Source organism: Scyliorhinus canicula, chromosome 1, assembly GCF_902713615.1.
Source record: "Scyliorhinus canicula chromosome 1, sScyCan1.1, whole genome shotgun sequence".
Taxonomy (NCBI): domain Eukaryota; kingdom Metazoa; phylum Chordata; class Chondrichthyes; order Carcharhiniformes; family Scyliorhinidae; genus Scyliorhinus; species Scyliorhinus canicula.
The window spans coordinates 273854066-273879881 of record NC_052146.1 but is presented as its reverse complement, the minus strand read 5'-3'; the positions used below and the strand labels follow the sequence as shown (position 1 = coordinate 273879881).

The following is a 25816-nucleotide window of genomic DNA, read 5'->3' as shown; positions in this document are numbered from 1 at the left end:
AGGAGGTGCAAAGAGAGTGCCGCATGAGGCCTTGTGTGTACCGGCAGCACCTGTCATGAGGACCAAGCATGCCGTCGAAGACTCCATCTGAGCTGGGGCACATTGCGACACATTTTGCCAGATCATGGCGCACCTGGCATCTCAGGGGATTGGGGGAGGATGCCCGCTCCTGGTGGCTGTCAAGGTGACAGTCGCCCTGAATGTCTACGCCACAGGGTCCTTCCAGTCGCTGAGTGGGGATCTGTCTGGAATCTCTCTGAGCTCGATGCACAGGTGCATCCACGCTGACATGGTGGCCCTGTAAGCCCAGTCGGCACAATACAACTATTTCAATGTGGACCGAGTCTACCAAGATTCCTGGGCAGCGTAGTTCGCTGCCTTCGCGGAGATGCTCTGGGTCCGGGGGTTATTGACGGGATGCTTGATGTCCTACGAGAACCTGCAGCTGACAGGCTGCTCTCCACAAATCGAAAAGGGTTCCACTCGATGAATGAGCAGCTGGTGTGTAATCATGAGATGTGAATCACGCATGTCGGCACCCGATACCCGGGCAGTGCACAATGCCTTCAACCTGGCAGACTTGATGGTTCCTAGCCTCTTCGAGGGGAGGGGGTTTGGCTCCTGGGTGACAAATTATTTAATGCAGCCGTGGCTGATGATGCCTATCCAAGGCCACAGATCGAGATGGGAGACCTGCTACAACGATGCCCATGTCACGCCCAGGGGGCTTGATCGAGCGATGCTGAAGATGTGGTTTAGGTGCCTGGACCGCTCAAGAGGGGCCCTCCAGTAGTGTTAGGGGGGTCACCCATATCTTGTTGGCCTGATGAGTCCTCCACAACATCGTGCAGCAGAGGGGCAAAATGCTGGTGGCAGAGGTCCCCCCCCCCCCCCCCAACAACAACCCTGTCCCTGAATTCCTAGCTGCTTCACTACGGGGGTGTGGACCCTGGGTTGGCAGTACCAGTGGGTCTGGCCCATGGGATGGAGGGTGATGACAACCCACTGGGATGATTTATGGTACTTCGCATTGTTCGGCAATGTCTGACTCCTGTCCACAGTAGCATTTTGCATCATCCACCTGGCTGATCTCTTGCATGCGAGCTGGCCATTCCATCACGCGAACCTCTGAGGCTCCCCCGTCACCTGGTGCTGCTAGTCCTGGAAGCCCACTCTCGTCTCGACCAGGGTCTCCATGCTCGCGGCTATGAAGCACAGGGAGTCGACCACTTCCATCTGGGACTGCGCCACATCACCCAGTAACTGTGCCACCATCTTCTGGATCTATGCCACATCACTGAGTGACTGTGCCACCACCTGGGTCTGTGCCACATCTGCCAGTGTCTGCGCCATCTCCCTCTGTGACTGGGCCATCTCCCTCTGTGTCTGTGCCATGTCGGCCAGCACCTGGGCAATGCTGCCGTTGCTCTCAGCTGTGGCCCGCTGTGACTGGGCCACACTCTGGAGTGCTGCCGCTTCAATGTCCGGGTATCTCTGGTACATTGCTGCCTGTGATATGGCAGCCCTGTCCTGGGCCTCTACCACCGCCTGCATATTGTCCCGGCCTTGAACATGTTGACCCATGGTCAAAACCTTCGCCCCAAGGCCTCCACCGCGGATGCCACCTGTGCAGTGTTAGCCTGGGTGGCACGCATGGACAGCACCTGCTCCTGCACGCGGTTGGACTCCTCCATCTGTACCTGCACGTGCTGGATGCTTGCTGACAACCCCTCTTGCATGTCCCTGGTTTTGTGACTGCAATTTCCACAATCGATGGGACCATCCATTCCAGAAGCCCGAAACCCTTCTGAACGGCAGCTAGTCCCTGGGGTCAACCGTCCTCTGACCGTCTGCCCCCTCGGCAGTTCCTACCTCCACCTGCTGTGTGCGTGTGTGCAGTGCCCACCAGATAAGTATCCCAGGAACCACTTCAATGAAGTGCCCAACCGAGGTGAGCATCTCTGGGATGGTGAAGAGTGTTGGAGACAGCTGTTACGGGAAGTCGATGTCTTCCCCTGACTCGAGCTCTGGGCTGTCATGGGATGCGGGTTGATAGCTCCTGTCCATGTTGGTCTTACCCTTTGCTGACCTCCGCCCCGGTGACTGCCCTTTCTTCTGGCACTCCGACCGTGCCCTGTGCCCTCTATTCTGCTGTGTTGAGGTGCTAGTGGTCCCCCTCCAATCTTTTCCCTCTCTCTCTCTCTGCAGTTGTCGGCGGCCTTGTCCAGGGGTGGGAAGAAACAGAAAACGCTCAGTGTTAGACAGTCTGACACATGCAACCCAGAGGGTAGGTAGCTGGTTGCTTCAGTGGCCAAGGCACCGGCCATGGTGGCCAGTATGGGTGCCGGCATGTGGTGCAAGATGGGGTTCAGCTGCCCTCTACGTTTGGGGGCAGGTAGCAGAGGGGGCTCAGTTGCGGGTGTGTGGGCGGGGGTTGGTGCTCGGGGCACAGTGTTGCATACTCACCCTGGCCGCCCTGAGGAGGTCATGCAGTTTTTTTTGGCACTGTTGGCTGGTCTGGACTGTGTTGTTCACAGCGCTGATAATCTCTGCCACCTGCACCCAGGCCCAGCAAACGGCGGCAGCTGGCAGCCTCCTTCCTACCATCTCTCCTTCCTGGCGCCCAGCAGGGTCTCCAGTTCCACATCACTAAACCTTGGTGCCTTTCGTCTTGCTGCCATCTTGTTGGTTGGGATGGTATGTGTGTGGAGTGAAGTGTGTATATGTGGCTGCAGCTTGTCAGCCTCACGAGTGTCAATCCTCAACCCGGCACCGTTTCCCATTGGAATTGATTGTGTTCCACGTGGTGCCGGTGCTAGCCCCTTAATGGTCTTTGAATTGGTCGATGTGCAGCACCAATCTTTCTGTCGTAGAACTTCGCGAATCCTGCCCCTGCATCAAGACAGTCTCAGGAAGGGAGAATTCTGCCCGGGGTACCTTGTGTTGTTCACATTGCTGTTGGATTATGATCATGCAGCTGGCACTAAGCCTTTTGGCACAGCATGTGTTGCAGGATTCCCTCATAACTTGAATCCATTCAGACATTGCTGTTACAGAAAACATTATCAGCAGTAAGCAGATGTTGCTGGAATGTCCAGTGTAATGCGACAGAAAAGCTTAAATAAAGTGAATTTCCATAAGCATTGCAATGAACCTTTCTGGTTTGTTCAGTGAAATTCCTGACTGTAATCATGTTGTAAACAATGGATCACAGAGTCGGGGGTGATGAAAATGAAAGAACAAATTGAAGTCCTATTATTGCTGCTACAGATCACTATATAATTTGAATTTTGGATTATTTGACACATTAATTATTTCTAACAACTACATTATGGTTGTGTACATTTCGTTTGCCTAAGGCTTATCATTTTGTTTTCTCAATATGATTTGACCTTTACAACACCACAGACTAAAAATTATTTTATTCTAGGGCAACAAGGGGATCCTTGAACTATCTGGAAATGGCTTGGCTGACAAACCTGTGGCAGTGTTCAATTAATCAGACCAGTTTCTATGAAGTAAATCACAGTTCTAAAGTGTGCAATGTGTTTTAAGCTCACAGAAATAGAACACAAACGGTTGAGTGTAGTAATTAAACATTCTCCCAGTTAAAAAATATTAGGTGTTCCTAAAATTGTGATTTATAAGATGGGAGTAAAACACTGGAGTGTAAAAGTTTTTGAAACTTAATAGACCTTTTAATAGAGTATTTTAATAATATTTTGTTTTCTTGCATCAGTGCTGGTATATTTAGTACAGTAGCTGGTTGGTTCTTGTATTGAGCTGAGGTAAATTGTTCAAACAATGAGAATCATATGTTGACTGAAAATCAATATGGATTAAGCATGTTGAAATTCAGAAGGACGTTTCGGTGTAGAGAGGATGGAGGGATTGACCTTTTCTGGTGTGGAATACAATGTTGACAAATGTGAGGTTATCCATTTTGGTAGGAATAACAGCAAAAGGGATTATTATTTAAATGATAAAATATTAAAACATGCTGCTGTGCAGAGAGACCTGGGTGTGCTCGTGCATGAGTCGCAAAAAGTTGGTTTATAGGTGCAACAGGTGATTAAGAAAGCAAATGGAATTTTGTCCTTCATTGCTAGAGGGATGGAGTTCAAGACTAGGGAGGTTATGCTGCAATTGTATAAGGTGTTAATGAGGCCACACCTGGAGTATTGTGTTCAGTTTTGGTCTCCTTACCTGAGAATGGCGCTGAAAGATGTGCAGAGGAGATTCACTAGGTTAATCCCAGAGCTGAAAGGGTTGGATTACGAGGAGAGGTTGAGCAGACTGGGACTGTACTCATTGGAATTTAGAAGGATGAGGGGGGATCTTATAGAAACATATAAAATTATGAAGGGAATAGATAGGACAGATGCGGGCAGGTTGTTTCCACTGGCGGGTGAAAGCAGAACTAGGGAGCATAGCCTCAAAATAAGGGGAAGTAGATTTAGGACTGAGTTTAGGAGGAACTTCTTCACCCAAAGGGTTGTGAATCTATGGAATTCCTTGCCCAGTGAAGCAGTTGAGGCTCCTTCATTAAATATTTTTAAGGTAAAGATAGATAGTTTTTTGAAGAATAAAGGGATTAAGAGTTATGGTGTTCGGGCCGGAAAGTGGAGCTGAGTCCACAAAAGATCAGCCATGATATCATTGAATGGTAGAGCAGGCTCGAGGGGCCATATAGCCTACTCCTGCTCCTAGTTCTTATGTTATGTTCTTAATATGGAGTTGACCAGCTGTTGCCTGGCCATCCTCTCTTTTCTGTCTCTGCACGTCTTGTAATCATTTCACCCAGAACATGGCGGGTAAGACTTCTGCATTCTGGTTGTTAGTAACGGACCCGTCTATGGCATATGATGTCCATTCACAGAATGCCTTATTGGCCAAGAGGACTGTGTCCAGCCTCCATCGAGGGGGGGGGGGGGGGGGGGGGGGGGGGGGGGCTCACATCCACGTAATGTTGGGCGCGGTCGGAGATTACGATTGCGGAGTACCCCACTCCTAACCCTGGAAGCACCGCTTTCTCCACGATAAATGTTGATTCTAGTATATACCCTGTGTACCTGGGAGAAGGAGTACTCCTCCCCTGTGATCCTCCATGGGTCCACTGCTCCCTCTGTTCCATGAACACATTCAATTCCTTTGCCATGTTTGATTTTTTTTTCCCCCGACTTGGAGTTTGATCTGTCTGTTCGTGGGTCCTGTATGCAAATAAAGTGACCACCATCACAGATTTCATTAGTAAGTGCGTCGATGACTGTGTCCCAAAGAAGACAATACGGGTGTTCCTCAATCGGAAACCCTGGCTTAACTGCAAGGTTCACTCCCTACTGAAGTCCCGGATGGAGGCATTCAAGTCTGACAACCCTGACCTATATAAGAAATCCAGGTACGACTTGCGTAAAGCCATCAGGGATATCAAAAGACAATACCGGATCAAACTAAAGTCCCAGGTCAATGACATAAACCCATGATGTCTGTGGCAGGGCTTATACAAGATTACGGGCTACAAAGCAAGGCCAGGCGGAATCTCAGAGGCTAGAGCAATCCTCCTGATGAACAGGTTCTATGCCCACTTTGAACAGACAACCAATACATTAGTGCCACCTGACCCAACAGACCTGGACACACCCATACCCACTATTACAGCCTCAGAGGGAAGAGCTGCCTTCTTGAAAGTGAATCCGGGGAAAGCGATGGGCCCCAATGGAGTCCCTAGGCGAGCACTCAGATCCTGCCCAGACCAGCTAGCGAGTGTATTGGCAGACATCTTCAACACCTCACTTCTCTGCTCGAAGTTCCCACCTGCTTCAAGAAGACCACCATAATACCAAAGTACCACCATAGTACCAAAGAAGAACAAGGTAGAGTGCCTCAACAACTACCTGCCAATGGCCCTGACATCTGTTATCATGAAATGCTTTGAGCGGCTAGTCATAAGATGGATTAACGTCAGCCTCCCAGACTGCCTCGATCCATTGCAGTTTGCCTATCGTCGCAACTGGTCGACAGCAAATACTATCTCCCTAGCTTTACAATCAACACTCAAACTCCTATGTCAGACTGCTGTTCATAGACTACAGCTCTGCCTTCAACACCATTATCCCGATAAGACTAATAAGCAAACTCAGCAATCTTGACCCCCCTCTCTGCAGGTGGATCCTCGACTTCCTCACCAACAGACCGCAATTGTCAGGATAGGTAACAGCACCTCCTCCACAATAGTCCTCAACACCAGGGCCCCGCAAGGATGTGTGCTCAGTCCTCTACTGTACTCCATGTACACACACGACGGTATGGCAAGATTCAACTCCAATTCGATCTATACGTTTGCGAATGATATCACTGTGGTGGGTCATATCTCAAATAACGACTACAGAAGGGAGATAAATCGCTTGGTTGCATTGTGTACCGAAAACAACCTCTCTAAATGTCAGCAGAACCAAGTAACTAATCATCAACTTCAGGAAGCGTAGCAAGACCCCCCCCCCCCCCCCCCCCCCCCCCCACACACACACACACACACACACACACACACAATCTAGAGCTTTTCTTCCCTCCTGCCTGGCACACTCCATCGGGAGTTGTGCCACGGCCCTCCCCTCGCTCATACTTCCCTGTGCTAGCTCACTTGCCACCATGGTTAAATCCCACCCAGGATTGTTTCACATCTTCCCCCCAACCATTGCATTTCTCTTTTTACCCTCCCCCCTTCTATGTCCTACTGTTCTCGCCCCTCCTTTCTGAGACTCATCGTCAGTACGAACACGAGGCAGATCCGTCCTGGGCAAATAGTCTCTCTTTTTTTTAACCGATGAGATTAGAGGTCTGGTTCACTTGCCTTCCCAGCCCATGTTTGTGCACAAATTTGTCTACTTCTGTCGGTGCGGTGGAGTAGAACTCCCAACCTTGGAAAGTCACCCAGTGTTTGGCGGGGTATAACATCCCGAACCACACATTGTTCTTGTTAAAGGTCACCTTGGCTGTGTTAAATTCCTCCTAGCACTTGGCCAGGTCTGCCCCAAAGTCCTGGTGTACACAGATCGAGTGTCCCTCCCATTTACAGGACCATGTCTTGCACAGTTCAGGATTTTTTTCCAGTCTTGGTACTGTTGCAGTTTCACAATAATGGTTCGTGGCTGGTCCCCAGCCTTGGGTTTAGGCTGGAGTAACCTATGGGCTCTGCCTACTTCTGGAGGCTTGTGGAAACTTTCCGCTCTAGCACGTTTGCCCAGCATCTGTGCCATGTATTCCGTAGGGTTCCGCCCTTGGTACTCTCCGGTAGGTCCACAATGCAAAGATTTTGGCGGTGCGTTCGATTCTCTTGGTTCTTGATCTTTCGCCTTTGTGTCCCTTACATTGCCAGCAACCTTGCCATCTCCGTCTCCAGTGAGGCCATCCAGTCACTCTGCTCAGTCGTAGCCTTCTCCGGTTCTCTGAACGTCACCTCCTGTGTCTCTGGACACCGCTCCGTCTTTTCCAGCACTGCTCGAAGGGGGATTAGAGCCGCCGCTACCGCCACTTTTACCGTCGCTATAATTTTGTGTTTAATGGCATCTTGGAATGCTTGGAGCTCCAGTTCTAGGAAGTCCCTCCATTCATTTATCAGAGAGTAGCCCGGCATGTGTTCTGTCGGCCCACCGGTTCGGGTGTGGCCGGATCCTTGTCGCCTAGTGTGTACACCATCATCTCAATCTTCTCTCCAGACTTTTACTGGTTCTGCCATCGTTTCAGCTGCTCAGGTAGTTCTATGGCCTGCCTCGTTCATTGTGGTGATGTTCGATGAGGGTGGGGGGCTTTTTTCTTCGGTTTAGGTGTCGATGTTTGGACTAAAAGTGCCTAATTTCAAGTTTCCAGGAGAAGAGCCACCTTTCATGAGCTCACTCAGAACATCCCATCACCGGTAGTGACTTTCTTCCTCCTCTCTCTGATGCATGTAACTTGCCCTCTCTCTGATGCATGTAACTTGCCCTCTCTCTGATGCATGTAACTTGCCCTCTCTCTGATGCATGTAACTGGCCCTCTCTCTGATGCATGTAACTTGCCCTCTCTCTGATGCATGTAACTTGCCCACTCTCTGATGCATGTAACTTGCCCTCTCTCTGATGCATGTAACTTGCCCTCTCTCTGATGCATGTAACTTGCCCTCTCTCTGATGCATGTAACTTGCCCTCTCTCTGATGCATGTAACTTGCCCTCTCTCTGATGCATGTAACTTGCTCTCTCTCTGATGTAACTTTCCCTCTCTCTCTCTCTGATGTAACTTTCCATCTCTCGCTGATGTAACTTCCCCCCCCTCTCTGATGTAACGTCCCCCCCCCTTTCTCTGATGTAACGTCCCCCCCCCCCCCCTCTGATGTAACGTTCCCCCCTCTCTCTGATGTAACATTCTCCCTCTCTCTGATGTAATGTTCCCCCTCTCTCTGATGTAACGTCCCCCCCTCGCTCTGATGTAACTTTCCTCCTCTCTCTGATGTAACCCTTCCTCCTCTCTCTGATGTAACCCTTCCTCTTCTCTCTGATGTAATTTTCCCCTCTCTCTCTGGTGTAACTATCCCCCTCTCTCTGATGTAACTTCCCTCCCTCTTTCTGATGTAACTCCCCCGCCCCGCCCCTCTCTCTGATGTAACTTTCCCTCTCCGCAGTCATTTGTGTAGCCTTTGAGAGAGAGTTTCTCAGCTGTCTTTAATGGATTTCCCCTTGTGTACTACTTAAACTTTTTGCTTTTTACGTTGCAATCTAATTTTTAAAAAATAATATTTCCATAAGGTTGCAAATCAACATATAATCCTGTTCATCAGAGCTTACCTTTTCCTCTGGGGGAGGCAGAGGTATAGTGGTAGCATCACTGGACTAGTAATCCAAATCCCAAGGAAATGCTCTGGAGTCCCAGGTTTGAATCCCAACATGGCAGTTGATGAAAATTGAATTCAATACAAATCTGGAATTAAAAGTCTAATGACACTGAAACCATTGCTGTTTGTCGTTAAAAAAACAAACAAACATCTGATGCCCTTTCCCAGGTCCGTGGCAGACTTGATGGGCCGAATGGCCTCCTGCACTGTAAATTCTATTTGATTCAGGGAAAGAAATCTGCATGTGACTCCACACCCACACAGGTGATGCAGTTGACTCTTAACTTCCCCCCACTGAAATGGGTCCAGCTAGCTACTCAGTTTGAGGGCACTTAGAGATGGCCAACAAATGCTGGTCCAATGAGTGAGGCCCACATCCCAACACAAATATTTTAAATGCTGGCCAAGCAGCACATTTCTGAGGAGAATTCCCCTTCAGCTACTTCAGTACATGGCCTAATAATCTGTGCTAAAAATGTTAAATAAGTTCTTGAATCAGAGAGCCTTATTTGCCTTTTACACACTAATTCGTGGACCGATTAGGATTGCACTCCTGTTAAAAAATTGGCCTTTATGACAATGTTTTGGTGCAGACTGCTTCAGCCTTCCTTTTAAATGTGTATTAAAAATTTAAATGTCATTGCAACAAGTGCTAGTATCATAATTCTGGCCTTATTCCAACAGGATGGAGTAAAGGAAGAAGGAAGCCTTGCTAAAATTGTACATGGTTTTGGTGAGACCACATCTGGAGTCCTGTGTGCAGTTTTTGGTCTCCATGTTTGGTATTGATAAACAAGGATATTCTTGCATGAGAAGTTGTGCAGTGAAGATGAACTAGATTGGTTCCTAGGATGAGAGGGCTGTCCTAGGATGGAAGGGTTGTCCATGATGTGAGGCTGAATAAATTGAGCCCATACTCTCAAGTGTGGGAGAATGAGAGATGATTTAATTGATCACATACACTATTCTGAAGGGCTTGAGAGGGTAGTTATTGAAAGGTTGTTCCTGTTGGCTGGGAAATCTAGAACACGGACACAGTCCGCAGAAAAAGGGACCTATCATTTTGGACTGGGATGAGGAGAAATCTCTTTGCTCAAAGGATTGTGTCTTTGGAATTTTTTACTCCGCAGGGTTGTGGATGCACCATTGCTGAATATATCTAAGGCTGATGCTTGGTCTCCTCAAGAATCATGGGATTTAGGGAGCGGGTGGGAAGGTGGAGTTTAGGTGGTATCCGCCATGATTGCATTAAATGCTGGAGCAGGCTCGAGGGGATTTATAGTACACTTCTCCTATCACTCATGTTCTTAAGTGTCTCAAAGTGCAAATTAGTTCTCAAGTGCAGCCAGTGTTATTTAGGACAATTATGGCAGCAAGTTTACACATGCTGAGATCTTGTGCAAAGATCAATGGGACGGAGGACGGATTTATTTCCGTGATGTTTGATTGAGGGAGAACGTTAGCCCAGAATCTGGCAAAACTTCCTGCTCCTCTCCCAAGTATGCCATGAGCTCTTTAACAAAGAACATGAAGCCTTTCATATTTTAATTTAAAACTCATCAGCTCTGCATTTAATGCGAGTAGCAGCTCTGAGAGTGGGATTTGACCCACCAACCTTATGACTCGAGGTGAAAAACTGACACACTTTGGGAAAAACAATGATTAGCTATATCAAGTGCAAGTAGAATACCTCTTGTCCAACAGAAGGGTGCACTGTTGCCAAAGAATATTGGTCCATTTTTGTATATGTTGATGTCTCTCTTTTAACAGTATGCTTCTCCAGTTTCTTTGTTTTAGAGTTTACAGGTTGTACAAAGCAGACTTCATTGTTTTTAAAAGTTTGGAGGCAGCTGCACAAAACACTGAGGCAGATTTGTTGCTTAAAAGCACCTATTGCTTAGATGTGTCTCATTTTTAATGACCATTCTAGAAATCATGCATAAACCCAGTGAAGAAGGAATGCCTGACTTGGTTCACGTGATGCGTACCCTCTCCATGGAGAACATCCCGAATCTACCCCCAGGAGGAGGTCTTGCAAGCAAGTGAGTATAAAATATCTTGCAATCATAATGACTGTCTTTTTCATAGTATCTTTTAGCTCTGTAACTGGTAAATGGAGCAAAAAAAAAGCTCTTGGACAAAACTTTTCTGTGCTCTTGTGCATTTTTTTTCTCAATCACCCACCATCAAATATAGCTTCTTCCTAATCATTTACAGGGAAAAATCACTCAACGCATTTGAACCAAAGCTATGGTAAGCAAAGAAATTACTGGGATACTAGATGAGATAAAACACATTAAGGTACTAGGAAGGCTTGCAGTAATTATTTAAAGTAGATAAGTCACCAGTCAAAATGGAATGTATCCGAGTTTCTGAGGGAAGTAAGGATTGCAATTGTGGTGGTGATGCTCTTAATTTTGCACCGCCTTGACGTAGAGGGATGGTGGCAAGAGACTGGAGGATTGCAAATGCTATCCCTTGTTCAAAAAAAGGGAATAAGGATAAAACTGGTAATTAAAAACCAGTTAACATTTGTGGTATGGAATCCTTTAGAAACAATATAATCCGGGACAAAATTAACATTCACTTAGAGAATGGTGCACAAATAAAAGAGAGTCACCACAGATTTGTTAAGGGTAAATTGTTTTTGACTAATTCATTGAACTTGTTTGAAGAGGTAACAGAAAGGATGGTTGAGCACAGTACAGTTAATGTATATATGGACTTACAAAGTCAAATATAATTATAACAAAATTGAAACCCATGGGGCAGAACACATGGCGTCAAAATTGGCTAAGGGATAAGAAACAGTTGTGGTGAGCAGCTGGAGATAAGTCTACTTTGGATTTCCTCAAGTTTCAGTTCTAGGACTGGTTTTAATATCATGTGTGACTTGGATTTCGGGGATACAGGACCAATCTGAAATTTGTAAATGACATAAAATTTGGAAATATAGTAAATACTGAGGAAGATAGTGACAGACTTTAAAAGGACATAGGCTGGTTGATTGGCTGGACTTATGACATGAAATTCATTGCAGAAAGTGTGAGGTCGTACATTTTAATGGGAAAAATTAGGGGAGATGATGCATGCTCAATGGTACAATTTTAAAGGGAGTGTAAGAAGAGAGCGAACTGGGTTGTATTTGATACTGGCAGGAATAGCTTAACAAAGCAATTTTAAAAGCTTGGGCACGATCTAACAGAAAAGTTTCAAAGTGTCATTTGTGGCGACGGGTTTTGCCGGTAGTTTTCCCACCGACTCTATTGGCGGTTCCCCACCTCTGTCTAACAATACAGTCACTTTTTGAGCCCTGGGGAGTTTCTCCCCAGTCAAGCCCACACTTAGAATTATTTTCATCACTGAGGAGCTGAACTCCTTGGCCAGACCGACTCCTCAGAGTGGGTCGCCATTTTGAAAGGCAAAGGCAATGTCATCCCCACACATATGGGCATTACTTCCCACCAAATAATGACATTCCACATGGGCTCACTGAGGGCCCCCACTTTTAAGGCCTTCCCATGCCTCCTTTCAGCACACCCCTCTTCTCTTCCCCCCCCCCCCCCCCCCCCCCCCTCCCCCTCCTCCCACCTTCCAGAGACCCCTTCAAAGCTGCCCTGCAGCTCCCTCCTCCTTTGATGGGCATGGCTCCCCCAGGTCCTGACCCTTGGCATGCCACTTGGGCACCATGGCTGTGTGCCTGCCATCTTGGCAGTGCCAGTCAGGCAGTGGCAAGGTGCCCTCGTTCCAGGGGGAGGGCCAGAAGACCATCCTGCATTGTCACTGATCAACCAGAGGCCTCCAATGGCCCGGGAGACCCCTCCACCCAAACATCACGTGGATCAGTACTGACTGGCGCCCGGCTGGGATCTCCCTGGGGAGGCCCGGGCGAGCCTGCCGAAGTAGGTTTAAAACCGACGTAGTCATGCGAGGCTTGGCCACATCCAGTGTAGTAGGATCCTGATCGCGACAACTCGTAAGGTCTGGATAGATCCCACACTGGCTGCCGAGAAACCAGCGGGAGGCTTCTCTGGCATCTACTGGCTCTGCGTGACGTGGCTGGTAGATCCACGCTCATAGAGTACAAATGCCAGGAAAATCTGCTAAACATTTATAAAATATGAATTCAGGCCCCAGCTGAAGTATTGTACAGTTCTTGGCACAATGGTCTCGGAAGGACCTAAAAGGCTTTAGAGAGGAAGCAAGAGATTTACTATAATGATTTCAAGAATGAAATAAATGAAAATCGCTTATTGTCACAAGTAGGCTTCAAATGAAGTTAGTGTGAAAAGCCCCTAGTCTTTAACATTCCGGCGCCTGTTTAGGGAGGCTGGTACGGGAATTGAACCAGCGTTGCTTGCCTACCTCGATATGCTTTAAAAGCCAGCTATTTAGCCCTATGCTAAACCAGCCCCTTAATGCGGGGTTAGAGTTATATGGATAGTCTGGGGTAGTGAGATTATTTCCCTTAAAGCAGCGAAGGTTCACAGTATATTTAATAGAGGGTTCAAAATCATGATGAGTTTTAATAATTGAGTAAATAAGGTTGCATGGTTGATAACCAGTGATGCAGATTTGAAGTGATTGACAGAAGAGTTAGAGACGATGTGAGGTGAAAAAAATTTGAGTGACTAGGGACGGATTGTTTGCCTGGTAGAGATGGGTACAGATTTAAAAGTAACCTTCAAATGGAATTTGATAAATTTCTGAGGAGAAAAAAATGAGAGTTATGGGGATAGAGTTGGGGAATGGGGCGAATTGGATTACTCTCCGAAATAAACGGCACAGACTAGAGCGAATGTCTTTTGTATAGGGCTGTTCCTATTCTGATTCTCACAGTGAAATAAACTCCATAAGATACAGCGTAATGACTGTTATTCACACATTTATAATGTACCCCTAGAATAACAAAATCGCATTCAACAATTTAGAAAAAATATTGAACCTACTTGATGTTGTTTCTCCCGCACAATCTGATACAACTTTCTGAATCTCATTACATGCACCATTGTCTGCTGAAAGTTTTCCATTGTAATATTGGAATTAATTATATTAAAATGTTATCAATTATGTCCACAGATGATTTACACATGACAATATTAATCAGAGATATTGGTTCCAGGGAGAGAAAACCTTTTTAAATTGCTGAGCATGAGCTGGTTTAGCTCAGTGGGGCTAGATAGCCTGGTTTTGTAATGCAGAAACAAGGCCAGCAGTGGGGGTTCAATTCCCATAACCGGCTCATTACCTGAACAGGCACTGGAATGTGGCGAGTAGGGGCATTTTCACAGTAACTTAATGGCAATGTTAATGTAAGTCTACTTGTGACAATAAAAGATTATTATTATTATTATTGCTGTCGGAGATCAACTATCAAAATAGGTTTTGCTAATAAAGTGTTGGGATCAATTTTAGTTACTTTAAAAGTGTGAATCATATGAATTTTCTTGGAAGAATATTTCAGCGATGACTGATATAGATAGGTTGGTGCCTTACTGGTGATTGCCCTGACTATCTTTTTTTCAGTGAAGTAGATTCAGAACATTTGATAGGTGAAGCCTAGTCACTCTTTTACCGTTAATAGTTTCAGTGGAAACAATATTTAAAATACACTTTTCTGAGTAACCTTCATCTGTACTGAAATACAACAGAAATAATTTTAACAGCAATTTCTTTTTAAGGTGATATTGAAATTTGTGAACCATTTTGGCATTAGATGCAAACGAATTTTAACCTGGTCAATCTAGTTATCTAACTAGGTCAAAATGGGACCTCAGTGGGGTATATGCTTGGGGTGGGGAATTGGGGAGGCGGGGTTGCAGAGGGGAGGGATAAATATAAGAGAGTGACTTGACGGGGAATTTTGGGTGAGTCATTGTCTGGTTCGTCCATTGAAAATTTAAATTACTTGTTTTCTCTCCGATTAATTCTCAAATATAAAAGGTTTAAATTAACCAGATCAGACAACTTTTAATGCTAAAAATGAGCAAGTATGCTGCATGGCCCCCTTAGAAACTGCAGCATCATTTTTATGCTTTCAACACTTAAATGTTTCTTTCCAGGCTTTACATACAAGCATAGTACCTCAAATTCAGCTGTCCAAAAACCGGCGATGTCCAAAGCTTTTACATTTCAAGTGGGCCATGCAAGAATACAAATATATAATTAAGTTTAGTAACTTAAGCATTCATCCCCAAAACATGTTTATTATTTTCATAGTTTTAGTGAATTGATTAGCCACAAATGTGCACCCTGGCCAGAAACAGAATGAAGAACAAAATGAATGCTTCCATGCAGCAGCATGAAACTGTTGTTTCCTGTGCTCCAAGTGGTTGGAGTGACTCTTGAACCCATGTGACCCAGCTCCGCCCTGCTGGACCCGAACTTTAGTCACAACATGGTGCCAGTCTCTGTGTTAGTGTCCCGCTGCAGGTATCACTGGTAAATGAAAGTACCATATGGCAGTTTCCTCTATTACTGACAAGTATGCAGCACCTATAACCACCTATGGAAACTATCTTATGTGATCTTAGAATGAAAAGAACATAGCAGAGGGGAATAGACAGCATGTGAGACTACACAGGATTCATAAAGGAAGGATAAGCACATATGCAAGAGGCTAATGCCAATCATTAACTTGCCTCTGAAACCTGGCAAGATCTGAAACCTGGCACGGACTTGGTCCTGAGGTTGCCAGTTTTGAGACACTCCATCTGTACTTACATTTTTAATACAAGTGAAGGAATGTTGTGCATATCTTAAATTAATACTTCCATCTGCCATGGGCTTATAATCTTTGAATTGTACGCTTTTTTGGAAGCTGATGGTTAAATTTTGTTAGTTAGCTTCAAGACTTTAATTTATATAGTACTTATCACAATCTCTTTGTGGTCCACAGTGAAGTCCTTCTGAAGTATAGTTAGTTTTGTAATATAGGGGAAAACAGCGGACAACTTGCCCCACAAACCGTAATGAGACTCATGATCAGTCAATCTATTTTAGTAATATTTGTTTCGGAATAAATATATTTACTTACTTGCAAGTCCATTCAGAAACTTAGGGAGCTCTCACCAGACTTCAAATTGCACAACCAGCTAGTCCATGTAGAATTCTGGAATGTCCCAACTATGAGACAATCCGAGGCTCTGTCTGAACACAAGGTAAAGCAGTCTTATTGGCCTCTAATCAAATTTATTTTCTTTCCTTTGAGAGTCGTCTTTCTACCTCTGAATAGTCCAAATCCACCTCGGCCACTGCCTCCACGGCCACTGTGACCTCTGCCGCCATATCCACCACGACCTCCTCTCCCTCTTCCAATTAAGTAAAGAGAGGTTGAAATTGTTGCCACACCTTTTGTGGATTTTGTCAAATTTAAGTGTTCTGTTTTACCAATGTGTGAATGTATTTGCACCCTATGATTGTTTTTAGTTACAATGTAAATGCAAGAATATTTTAGAATGTTGTGCTTGGCATACTGTCTGACGGATTAAAAATACCTTATTTCAAACAAAAAAAAAGAATAACTATCTTTGCTGTTTTAATTTGAATAGTGCCATGAAATCTTCCATCCCGATTGAGAGGACATGTCAGTTGAAAGACAGCACCTCCAACAGTGCAGCACTCTGTGTGCTACACTGAAGTGTCAGTCTGGATAAATGTGCCCAACTCTGGAGTGGTGTGGAACGCACAACCTTCTGATTCAGGAGCAAGGGTTCTACTATTAAATGAAGTCTGACACTGTAATGCAGATCAGCTATAATCTAACTAGTTAAACAGGGCTAAGTGACTTGAATAACCTACTCTTATGTAATTATCTATATTATGCAGTTTGGTTCAGTCATGAATGAAACAGCCCTTTAAATACTTCAAATGTCCGAACACTTTACTTGAATAATATTTTTTGACTCTTGGACAAAATAAAATTGCTCTTTAGGAAGACTACATTAACCGGTACTAAAAATAATTTAAAAGATCTATTTGGTATTTGTTGACAAGTTTTTATAAAACTTCAAATTTCTTGGATTTTTAACTTCATGACCCAGATTTTGCAGTCATTGGTGAAGTAACGCTTAGCGCTGACCTCGAAGAAACTTACCCGGGAAGATCTAGTGAGCTCGATGGCATGGATTTCAAATTTTTTAATGTTAATTTCATTGCTGTCGGGGTTCTCAAGTGTCCAGCAACATTGATATCAGCAAGCAAGCTAGCCAGCCAGTCACATTTTAAGAATTTCCACAAGTAAGTCAGAGAGTAATGAGCTTGTTTTATCATTTACTTTTTATAATTTTACAGAAAGCGAAATAAAAATTTGGACACACAAATGGAATTAAAGTAGAAGCTAAAATGTCAAAAGTTCTTTACAAAATTATTTTTTAATTTTAAAAACCAATGGAATTTCTTTTCATGGAATGGAGAGATTTGACATTCTCGAAATATACAATTTATTTTTCCAGGCAGGTGGCTCAACAGTATTCAAAACAGTGTATGCAGCTAGAAAACCAGTTCCACATAATTCAACAAAGCATAGCTTTTTCCAAGGGTTTTATCGCTAGAATAATAAGTGTAAAAAGTGCAAGTTCATGCCAAATCAGTGACTTCTTGATGATTTCCATGTGAAAGGACTTTAACAGCACAACTTGTGGAGGAGTGAGGAATCAGTGACAGCAATTTCTGTTTTTACACGTGTAACAGCATATTTCTGCGTGTCAGAAGTCGCTGTCAATTTCACTGAGTAATGATGGCGAATGCTGACAGTTTCACAATCACTACAACTGCAAACATCGGGCCTATGTATCACAAGAATACATTTTGGATCCAAGGTATGGTGGTATTCTGTGGAGCTTTTGTATTCAAGTTTAGCTACGTTCCATTGAAGGTAACAGTATTGCACTTTGCTTCATCTTTCCACAAGTAATCAAAACAAGAAACATTTGTCAGTTCGTATTTCTCTCATTCCTTTAGGCGCAATGTGATCGAAGCTGTTTATAGTAGACTGAATCCACACAGGGAAGATGATGGGGTGAGCTTTATTTTCTTATGCACATACTATTCTTGTACTGAACAGATTTAAAAAAATAATTATTTATTACAATGTACACCTAATACTCATTATACTTGTTTTTCATTTATGTAAATCTACCTAATCAAAAAGTTTGCTTGTAATAGCTTGCCATTTGATAATCTTTTCATTATTCTGAGCGAAAAAAAATTTTGTCATGCAAAAGAAAACTTGAAACGATTTCCGACCACCTTTTAGAATTTGTCCTAGATTTTTTATCAAACACTTAGTGTACGTGTAATTTGCAGAATAAGCTCGTCTAATTGCATGACTGCCTCTTACATAGAATTTTATAGCACAAAAAGAGGCTATTCATTCCACCTGGTCTATGCTGTGTCATTCACTCACAATGGGTGTAAAGCCTGTATTTTTGGGTATAAGGAAATTATTTAGAAATGTATTTGAATAAACGTGTATGAAATATTTAGTTCAACTGTACCTCAGTAAAAGTGTTGAAAGTTATTAAAAGGAACATATTGCTTCCAAAATTTGTGGAAAATATAAAGCAAGAAATAATGCAAAATAGTTTTTTAAACTTCCATTTTTTGTTGAATTATGCTCACCAAGATCAATGCTACTGAGGAATGGAACTCTTGCCATTTCTGGCTCCCACTGTGTACGACACAAATTATTGGGGTAAACATACGTCAGATTGGAAACAGAGCAAAACTCAATGCATTCTGTTCCTACAGCATTTGCCAAGCTGAAACTAAAATTGTACCTTCTGTATTGGTGCTAATTTAATTCACTTCCCACATTGTTATGAATTAAATTGCTGATTATTGCTCTTTCAGGATTTGGGATGAGACGACTTAAACTTTCACATCTAAACTGCATTGTGTTGAAGGCAAGGTCTGTTAACCTTCTCCAACATTTAGGCTACTTGATTTAATTGTATCAGAGATTTATTTAGCTTCTGTTATCTTGTAACCACTTCTATCAAGTTACATTAAAACCCTATATTATCAGGCAAAATGGAATTTGTTTCAGCACTAAAGCCTCCTAGCAGCTGAACATGGTTGTATAAATTGAGTTTTAGTTCATTTGATATGTCATATACACGTATACCCAGAATTTGCTGGAGTTAGTATTTTGCCCATTTGATCAGAACTGGAAAGTGACAATAGCCTCTTCTGTAGGAAAAGTCGAGGGGGAGGGAAGAAGGGATGATCTAAGTGTAGTTGGATGACAGATGTCACAAAGCAGCTGCAGATGAGCCACAGTGAATGTGTGAGGATGGTGCAAAATTGTTGATTACTTGCTCGGAGTCCCATCAAGCTGGACAGATGTCGGGCGCGCTACTGCCCCACAGAACCAGGGTCCCGGGTTCAATTCCAGCCTTTGTTGATTGTGTGGAGTTTCCACATTCTCTCGGTGTCTGTGTGGGCTTCCTCTGGATGCTCCGGTTTCTTCCTACAGTCCAGGTTAGGTTAGGTAGATTGGCCATCTAAATTAGTGTCCAGGGATGTGTGGGTTATCTGGGGTTGTAGGGGATAGGGTGGGGTGCTTTTTCAGAGGGTTGGTATAGCCACGAAGGGCCAAATGGTCTCTTTTATGCACTGTCAGGATTCTATGAGTATGTAACAGGAATATCTCTCAATGAATGTTATGAGTTGATTTTATTTTTCCTCACCTTTCAGCTCCACAATTAATTTTGCATCGCAAATTGCTGTCAATGCACTTTAATAACTTTACAGTGAGGTCAGTTGAGCATCTTGGACCTTGGTGAATGAAGGGACCTATAGTCTAACTCTTTAACCAATGGAATTTAAGATTTTGAGTAGTTTCCAAAGTGACAGTATGGGCATCCTTTAAATAATCAGAAATTTATTATAGTGTCACCAAATTACTTGCAGGAAGATGCATAATTCATTTTGTTTTGCCTACAGAACATGACACCTGCCTCCTGCCAAGGATTCAAATGGTTTAATTCATTAAAAATCAGGAAACAAGGCAGCTGCTGCTTACACATGGAGGCTGTATATTTTATAGTTACTCGCAATGAATCAAATTTGATTTGGTGATCTTCTCTGCTACCAGAAACATTTATTGCTTTGTCAGCCAGTTAGTAGCTTGCCTGTTGTCTATCAGAGACATTTGCATCCAGTAAAGCACTTTCCTGTGTTCTCTTTACTTATATTTTAGAATTTAGTTTGTATTCCCTAAAACATTTTCTTTAAAAGATTTACTTCCTTTTATCATTTCCCAAATAGCTTGAATCCTGGTTGTGTGCTTAATGCAGCAGGTGAGGAACAATTCTTAATTGCTATTTGGTTTTGAAATGGAAGGCTATTGGAAAGACAAATTACCCCATTAACACAGTTAATTAATTAAGTCTTGCTGTGATCAGTTTAATTTTTTTCCCGGGCGCAAATGGAGCAGTTTCTTAACATTCACTGGGAGTGATGGCAAGCTCTAGTTTATAATGCAAATCATGGTAATACAGAATCACAGGATTGTTACAGCGCAGAAGGAGGCCATTTGGCCATCGTGTATACACCGGCTCTCCAGTGAGCATTATGATTTGGTGCCATTCCACTGCCTTTTCCCCATACCCTCGCACATTGTTTTAATTCAGGAATCATCTAATGTCCTCTTGATTACCTCAATAGAACCTGCCTCCACCACACTTTCAGGCAGTACATTCCAGACCCGAACCACACTCGGTTTGGATGTTTTTTCTTGCATTATTTATGCTTCTTTGAAGATCACTTTAAATCTGTGCCGTCTCGATCTTGATCCTTTTACGAGCGGGAACCTTAATCTCTCTATCTAGGAGAAGATAGTCCAGCCCCCTCATGATTTTGAAAACTCACATCTCTTCTTGGCCTTCTTCTCTCCAAGGAGAACAGTCCAAACGTCTCTGATCTATCCTCATAACTGAAATTTCTCATCCCTGGAACCATCCGGTTAGGTGGTTGGCATGATCTATGCATTGAGTTATGGGGATAGAGTGGGGAGTGGCCCTATGTCACATGCTCTTTCAGGGGGTCGGTGCAGACTTGGGCCAAATGGCCGCCTTCTGCACCGTAGGGATTCAGTGGGATTCTTGTAAACGCCTTCTTGTAAACTCACCATCCTATCTATTCCTGTGCACCCAGAACTGTACAAAATACTCCAGCTGAGATCTAACTAGTGTCCTGTAAAAGTTCAGTATAACTACCTTGCTCTTGAACTCTATGCCCCTATTAATAAAGCCAAGTATACCATATGATGTATTAACTGCTCTGTCCACTCCTGTTACCATCCGGTTAGGTGGGTTGGCCATGATCTATGCATTGAGTTATGGGGATAGAGTGGGGAGTGGCCCTATGTCGCATGCTCTTTCAGGGGGTCGGTGCAGACTTGGGCCAAATGGCCGCCTTCTGCACCGTAGGGATTCAGTGGGATTCTTGTAAACGCCTTCTTGTAAACTCACCATCCTATCTATTCCTGTGCACCCAGAACTGTATAAAATACTCCAGCTGAGATCTAACTAGTGTCCTGTAAAAGTTCAGTATAACTACCTTGCTCTTGAACTCTATGCCCCTATTAATAAAGCCAAGTATACCATATGATGTATTAACTGCTCTGTCCACTCCTGTTACCTTCAATAATCTATGCATATATATACACACCCAGGTCATTTAGCTCCTGCACAAACTTGTGAATTGTACCCTTTATTTTATATTGTCTGTCTGTTCTTTCTACCAAAATGCAGCACCTCATACTTCCCATATTGAACTTCATCTGCCACCTTTCGGTCCACTCCCCAACTTGTCTATGTCCTTTGGAGTTCTGCACTGTTGTACAGTTTACAATATTCCAAGTTTTATGCATTCGCAAACTCTGAAATTGTACCCTGCATACCAAGATCTAGATCATTAACATATATAAAGAAAAGCAAGAGTTCCAATACCAAACCCTGGGGAATTCCACTATTAACCTTCCTCCAGCCCGAGAAATATTCATTGACCATTACTCTACTTCCTATTACTCAGCCAATTTTGTATCCAAGTTGCTGCTGTCCCTTTTATTTCATGAGCTATAACCTTTCTCATAAATCTGTACTGTGGCACAGCAGAAATGCCTTTTGAAAGTCCATGTACACCACATCAACAGTATTACCCTCCACTCTTTCTGTTATATCTTTTTTTTAAAAAAAAACTCCAGTAACTTAATTAAACACAATTTCTCTTTTAGAAGTCTATGCTGGGTCTTCCTAATCAACCCACATTTTACCTTTTGATTACTAACTCCATCCCAACTAATTATTTCTCAGAGCTTACCCACCACTGAAGTTAAGACTGACTGGTCTGTAATTGCTGGACTGATCCGTACAACCTTTTTTGAACAAGAGTGTAATAGGTGAAATTCAGCAGTCCTCTGGCACTACCCCTGAGTCTAGGGAAGACTAAAAGATTATGGCCAGCGCCCATGAAATTTCCACTCTCATTTCCTTCAATATTCTTGGATACAGTTCTGGTCACAGTGATCAATGTATCTCATAACTGTCACACATAGTGTTTTGTTTCATCGGTTAATAATAACATTTGGCAACAGATTCTGGTTCATAATCATCTATCTTTAGGTGGATGGAAAAAAAATATTTCTCAGTATGCTGTTGAATTATATTTCCTACACTTCATTCATTGCCTGGGATATGGCATTATTTAATGTACTTTAGGACCAGCTGTCATGTACAACTGGAAGTCATTGAGATCCCCAGTTACGGAAGGTAAATGTGGCATGGAGAGAAAATAACTTGCAGGTTTAAGGAATAAGAATCTAGGTGGCACACTTCAATTATGTCTAATTTTTCAAATCCGCTTCAGCAAAATAATTTAGGATGATCTTTTCAGTTCTTTGATTAAATATGAGTTCCATATGAAATGTGGTTGGGAAATCTTAGTTCAGTTTTCTAAAGTGTGGTTTCCTCACCCAAAACATTTTGGAATTTTGAACAGAATGCACAGAACTGATCATCTTACTCAGAAGCTGTTGCAAGAATTGGGAATTCCATAAAGAGACAGTAGTAAGTGTTCTTCTGAAGTTAGGGTCCATATATATTGTTATGATTGAGTAAATTCATTCTGTATATATTGGACATGATTTGGCAATGCCTAATGCTAACCTTGGTGACACACAAGTGGTAAACTCTGTGATTCCATTCCTGACATTCATCAGTTTGATGGGCATAAGAATTCAGCAGAAAATGTAAATTTATAACAAAATGTCCACCAGGTCTGTTCAGGTTTTGTTTTCCCCATGAATTGCATATGTCAATGTTGTTCAATAGAGATTGCTACCTAGCTTTATGTGTTGTTACGATACTGTTTCAGCCACATGCATTAGAAAACAATCTTGCATCATTTACAGATAAATGTACTTTGTACATGTACTTAAACATCTTAATCAGTCAGTCACTAAAGAAACACTTTCAACAATCAAAAAACACACTTTGACAACTTATCATTTCACTAATAAATGCATACATCATGCAAATATGAGTAATAATATCACAAGCCCATAGGCGTGACATTATCGTGTACTCAATTCTTTTCCATTTTCTAGTCAGAAATGCAATTAGTCTTGTCTGGATTCCCAATTAATCATTAGCTTGTGACTAATATATTGAACAACAATGGTCTACATCAATTGACTGTCATTGCAAAAGATTTATTGAATGAAAAAATAAATGTAAAACTTTGATGGGACCTTCGTACTATTTCAGAGATGAAGAAAAAAGAAAGAAAATTATCTGCTTTGCTGCAATGGTACAGAAATTTGAACTAAAAATGTTGAAACAATACTCCCCATTCGAGCACTTCTAGTAAATTGATCTAAATGTTTTTAAATAGATAAAATGTATTCATTACAGAGCTTAAAATATTTTCCCAGATTGCTAAAACTTAATATTCATCACAGGGTATATTTTTCACTTTAAACAAAACTTGATTGTTTATTTTCTTTGATTTATTGTGTTACTGATGTCTCATTTCACACAAGTCCTTCAGTCGCACTATATAGATGTTAAGTTTCGATTTTTCATGCCTGGATCATTTTATAAACCTGAAGTATTTTATTCATAATTACACATTCACTACAAATTTAGCATTCTGCTGTTTAGAGTAATTATTAAACTTTATGATACAAATGGCTGAAGTCCACAAATCAGTATGAACACGGTGATATTCAAGTAGCTGCAGTAGAACTCGATGGGAAACTACATTAATCATATTTATATAACTGAAGTAAATACTAATCTTGAGGTACTAGATTTAGTATTAAGAAGGAATCCTTGTTTCCTGTTAATTTTGCAGTGTCTGTAATAATAAGACTGGGGGAGGAGGCACATGATGTAATTTCTAAAAGACCTGGGTTCCAAATGTCATGAATCAAAATAGTGCAGTGAAATTTTATAAGTGATACTATTCGATCTGAAAGCCAAATTCACAACGCATACCAGATTTGATGCAAAATGCGATTGTGCAGTACTTTGCAGTCATTGGTATTCTAAAATAGAAATAAAAGATACAAATTCCATTTAATCACTCAGGATGTCTTCTGTAGAAATACATAAAATCTAAGTAAAAATGCATTTTAAATATAGGTGGAACCTGAAAGGGTTCTGGCTGGGAAAAATGCTGGGGTATGGTAATTTTCATTTTGTGTTTGTCTTTAGTCTTGCATGTTGAAAACGGATTGTTGCTTAAAAGGTTTTCAACACTGGGAAGCAGGTTTTAAAAATGCTTCAATAAATTATTTCATAAATTAATATGCAATGAACCTGATTGCATCATAGGCCTATTTAAAATTGGTTAGTACATTATTTTTTATTAAAAGAGGCATTACAATACAGAACTTTAAAACTGAATTACTACTCATTCTACTGCACTTCTAATCTTAACATCAATTAGCCTTTTTGTTGCTTAGGTGTAGCTTCAAAGGAAGTCATAAATATGATTTTGATGCATATTTACGAACAAGAGTTCTTTTGATTATTCATTTTATATGTATTTGATAGTCCAAAAGATTATCATAGGCTGTTTACTCACACTGGGGTATTGAATCTTGAAAAGGACCCTACTGGAGCAGATGAAGGGGGAACAAGACCGGGCAAATTGCTCGAGACACTCAGACAATTGAGAATTAATCATAGGGGGAACTACCGCCACCTAATGGAGGAGATGCTGGCTAATTACAGGCTAGCTCAGATCCAGGGGGAAGCAAGTACCACCGAACAAGCTGCTTCCGCTGCAGTTATGCCTGCTAGAGAAACAGAGACCAGGTTGCAGGCTGATGATGAGACTCGTCCTGAGGATGTAAACTGAACTGATTGAAGATGTAGTAAAAAATGAGAACCACTTTATGAGTTCATGATTCCAGCATTGTTTATCAACTATGTTTAAAATATTGCCTTGCATGAGTTTGTGATCTCTATTGCATGTTTTTTGTTTTTTTTAAAAAAGTGTTTTGCGCTTGTGGCTTAGATTTTTGTTGTCAGGTCGTCATAACAGCCCAAGCAGTCAATTTTCAAGACCTGTTTGTAGCACATGGATTTTATTTGTAAGAATGTAAATATAGTAAATGCATGACTGAGAACAGGTGCTTATGACATTGATACCATCATGCTTTAATGGAAATGTCAGTTATTTGTGAACAATTCCAATGGGTATGTTCTTGCTTTGTTGCGGTATTCAGCCAGAGAGGGGATTGACTGTTTTGAATGTGTAATAAAGCTTTATAGTATGTCTGGACCATTGTTTAACTTGATCATTACATGTTAATATGGATATTCTTTCTTCATCACAATAAATATGTAAAGTAAAACGTGCAGCCAGATAGTTGTGTTTTACGTTTAGTAAGTGGCATTTCTGGGGATGCAGATTTTAGTTTGCATTGCAAGAAAATT

General features: G+C 42.5%; 1 protein-coding gene across 7 annotated transcripts in view; it reads left to right on the top strand.

Annotated features, from left to right (window-relative positions):
• Positions 1 to 25816, top strand: part of ppm1ba (protein phosphatase, Mg2+/Mn2+ dependent, 1Ba) — a 193205-nt gene that overhangs the window by 163901 nt on the left and 3488 nt on the right. For 2 of the 7 annotated variants that reach the window (XM_038813478.1, XM_038813488.1), the window contains exons 4-6: positions 10795 to 10906; positions 17826 to 17883; positions 24984 to 25738. In XM_038813478.1, the coding sequence (XP_038669406.1) occupies positions 10795 to 10906; positions 17826 to 17883; positions 24984 to 25235 (422 nt within the window). In that variant the 3' untranslated portion in view covers positions 25236 to 25738. Of the gene's footprint in view, positions 1 to 10794; positions 10907 to 17825; positions 17884 to 18716; positions 18775 to 19811; positions 23578 to 23635; positions 25739 to 25816 lie in introns of those variants that run through there. The other 5 variants (XM_038813525.1, XM_038813517.1, XM_038813533.1 and 2 more) reach the window with 5 other exon arrangements.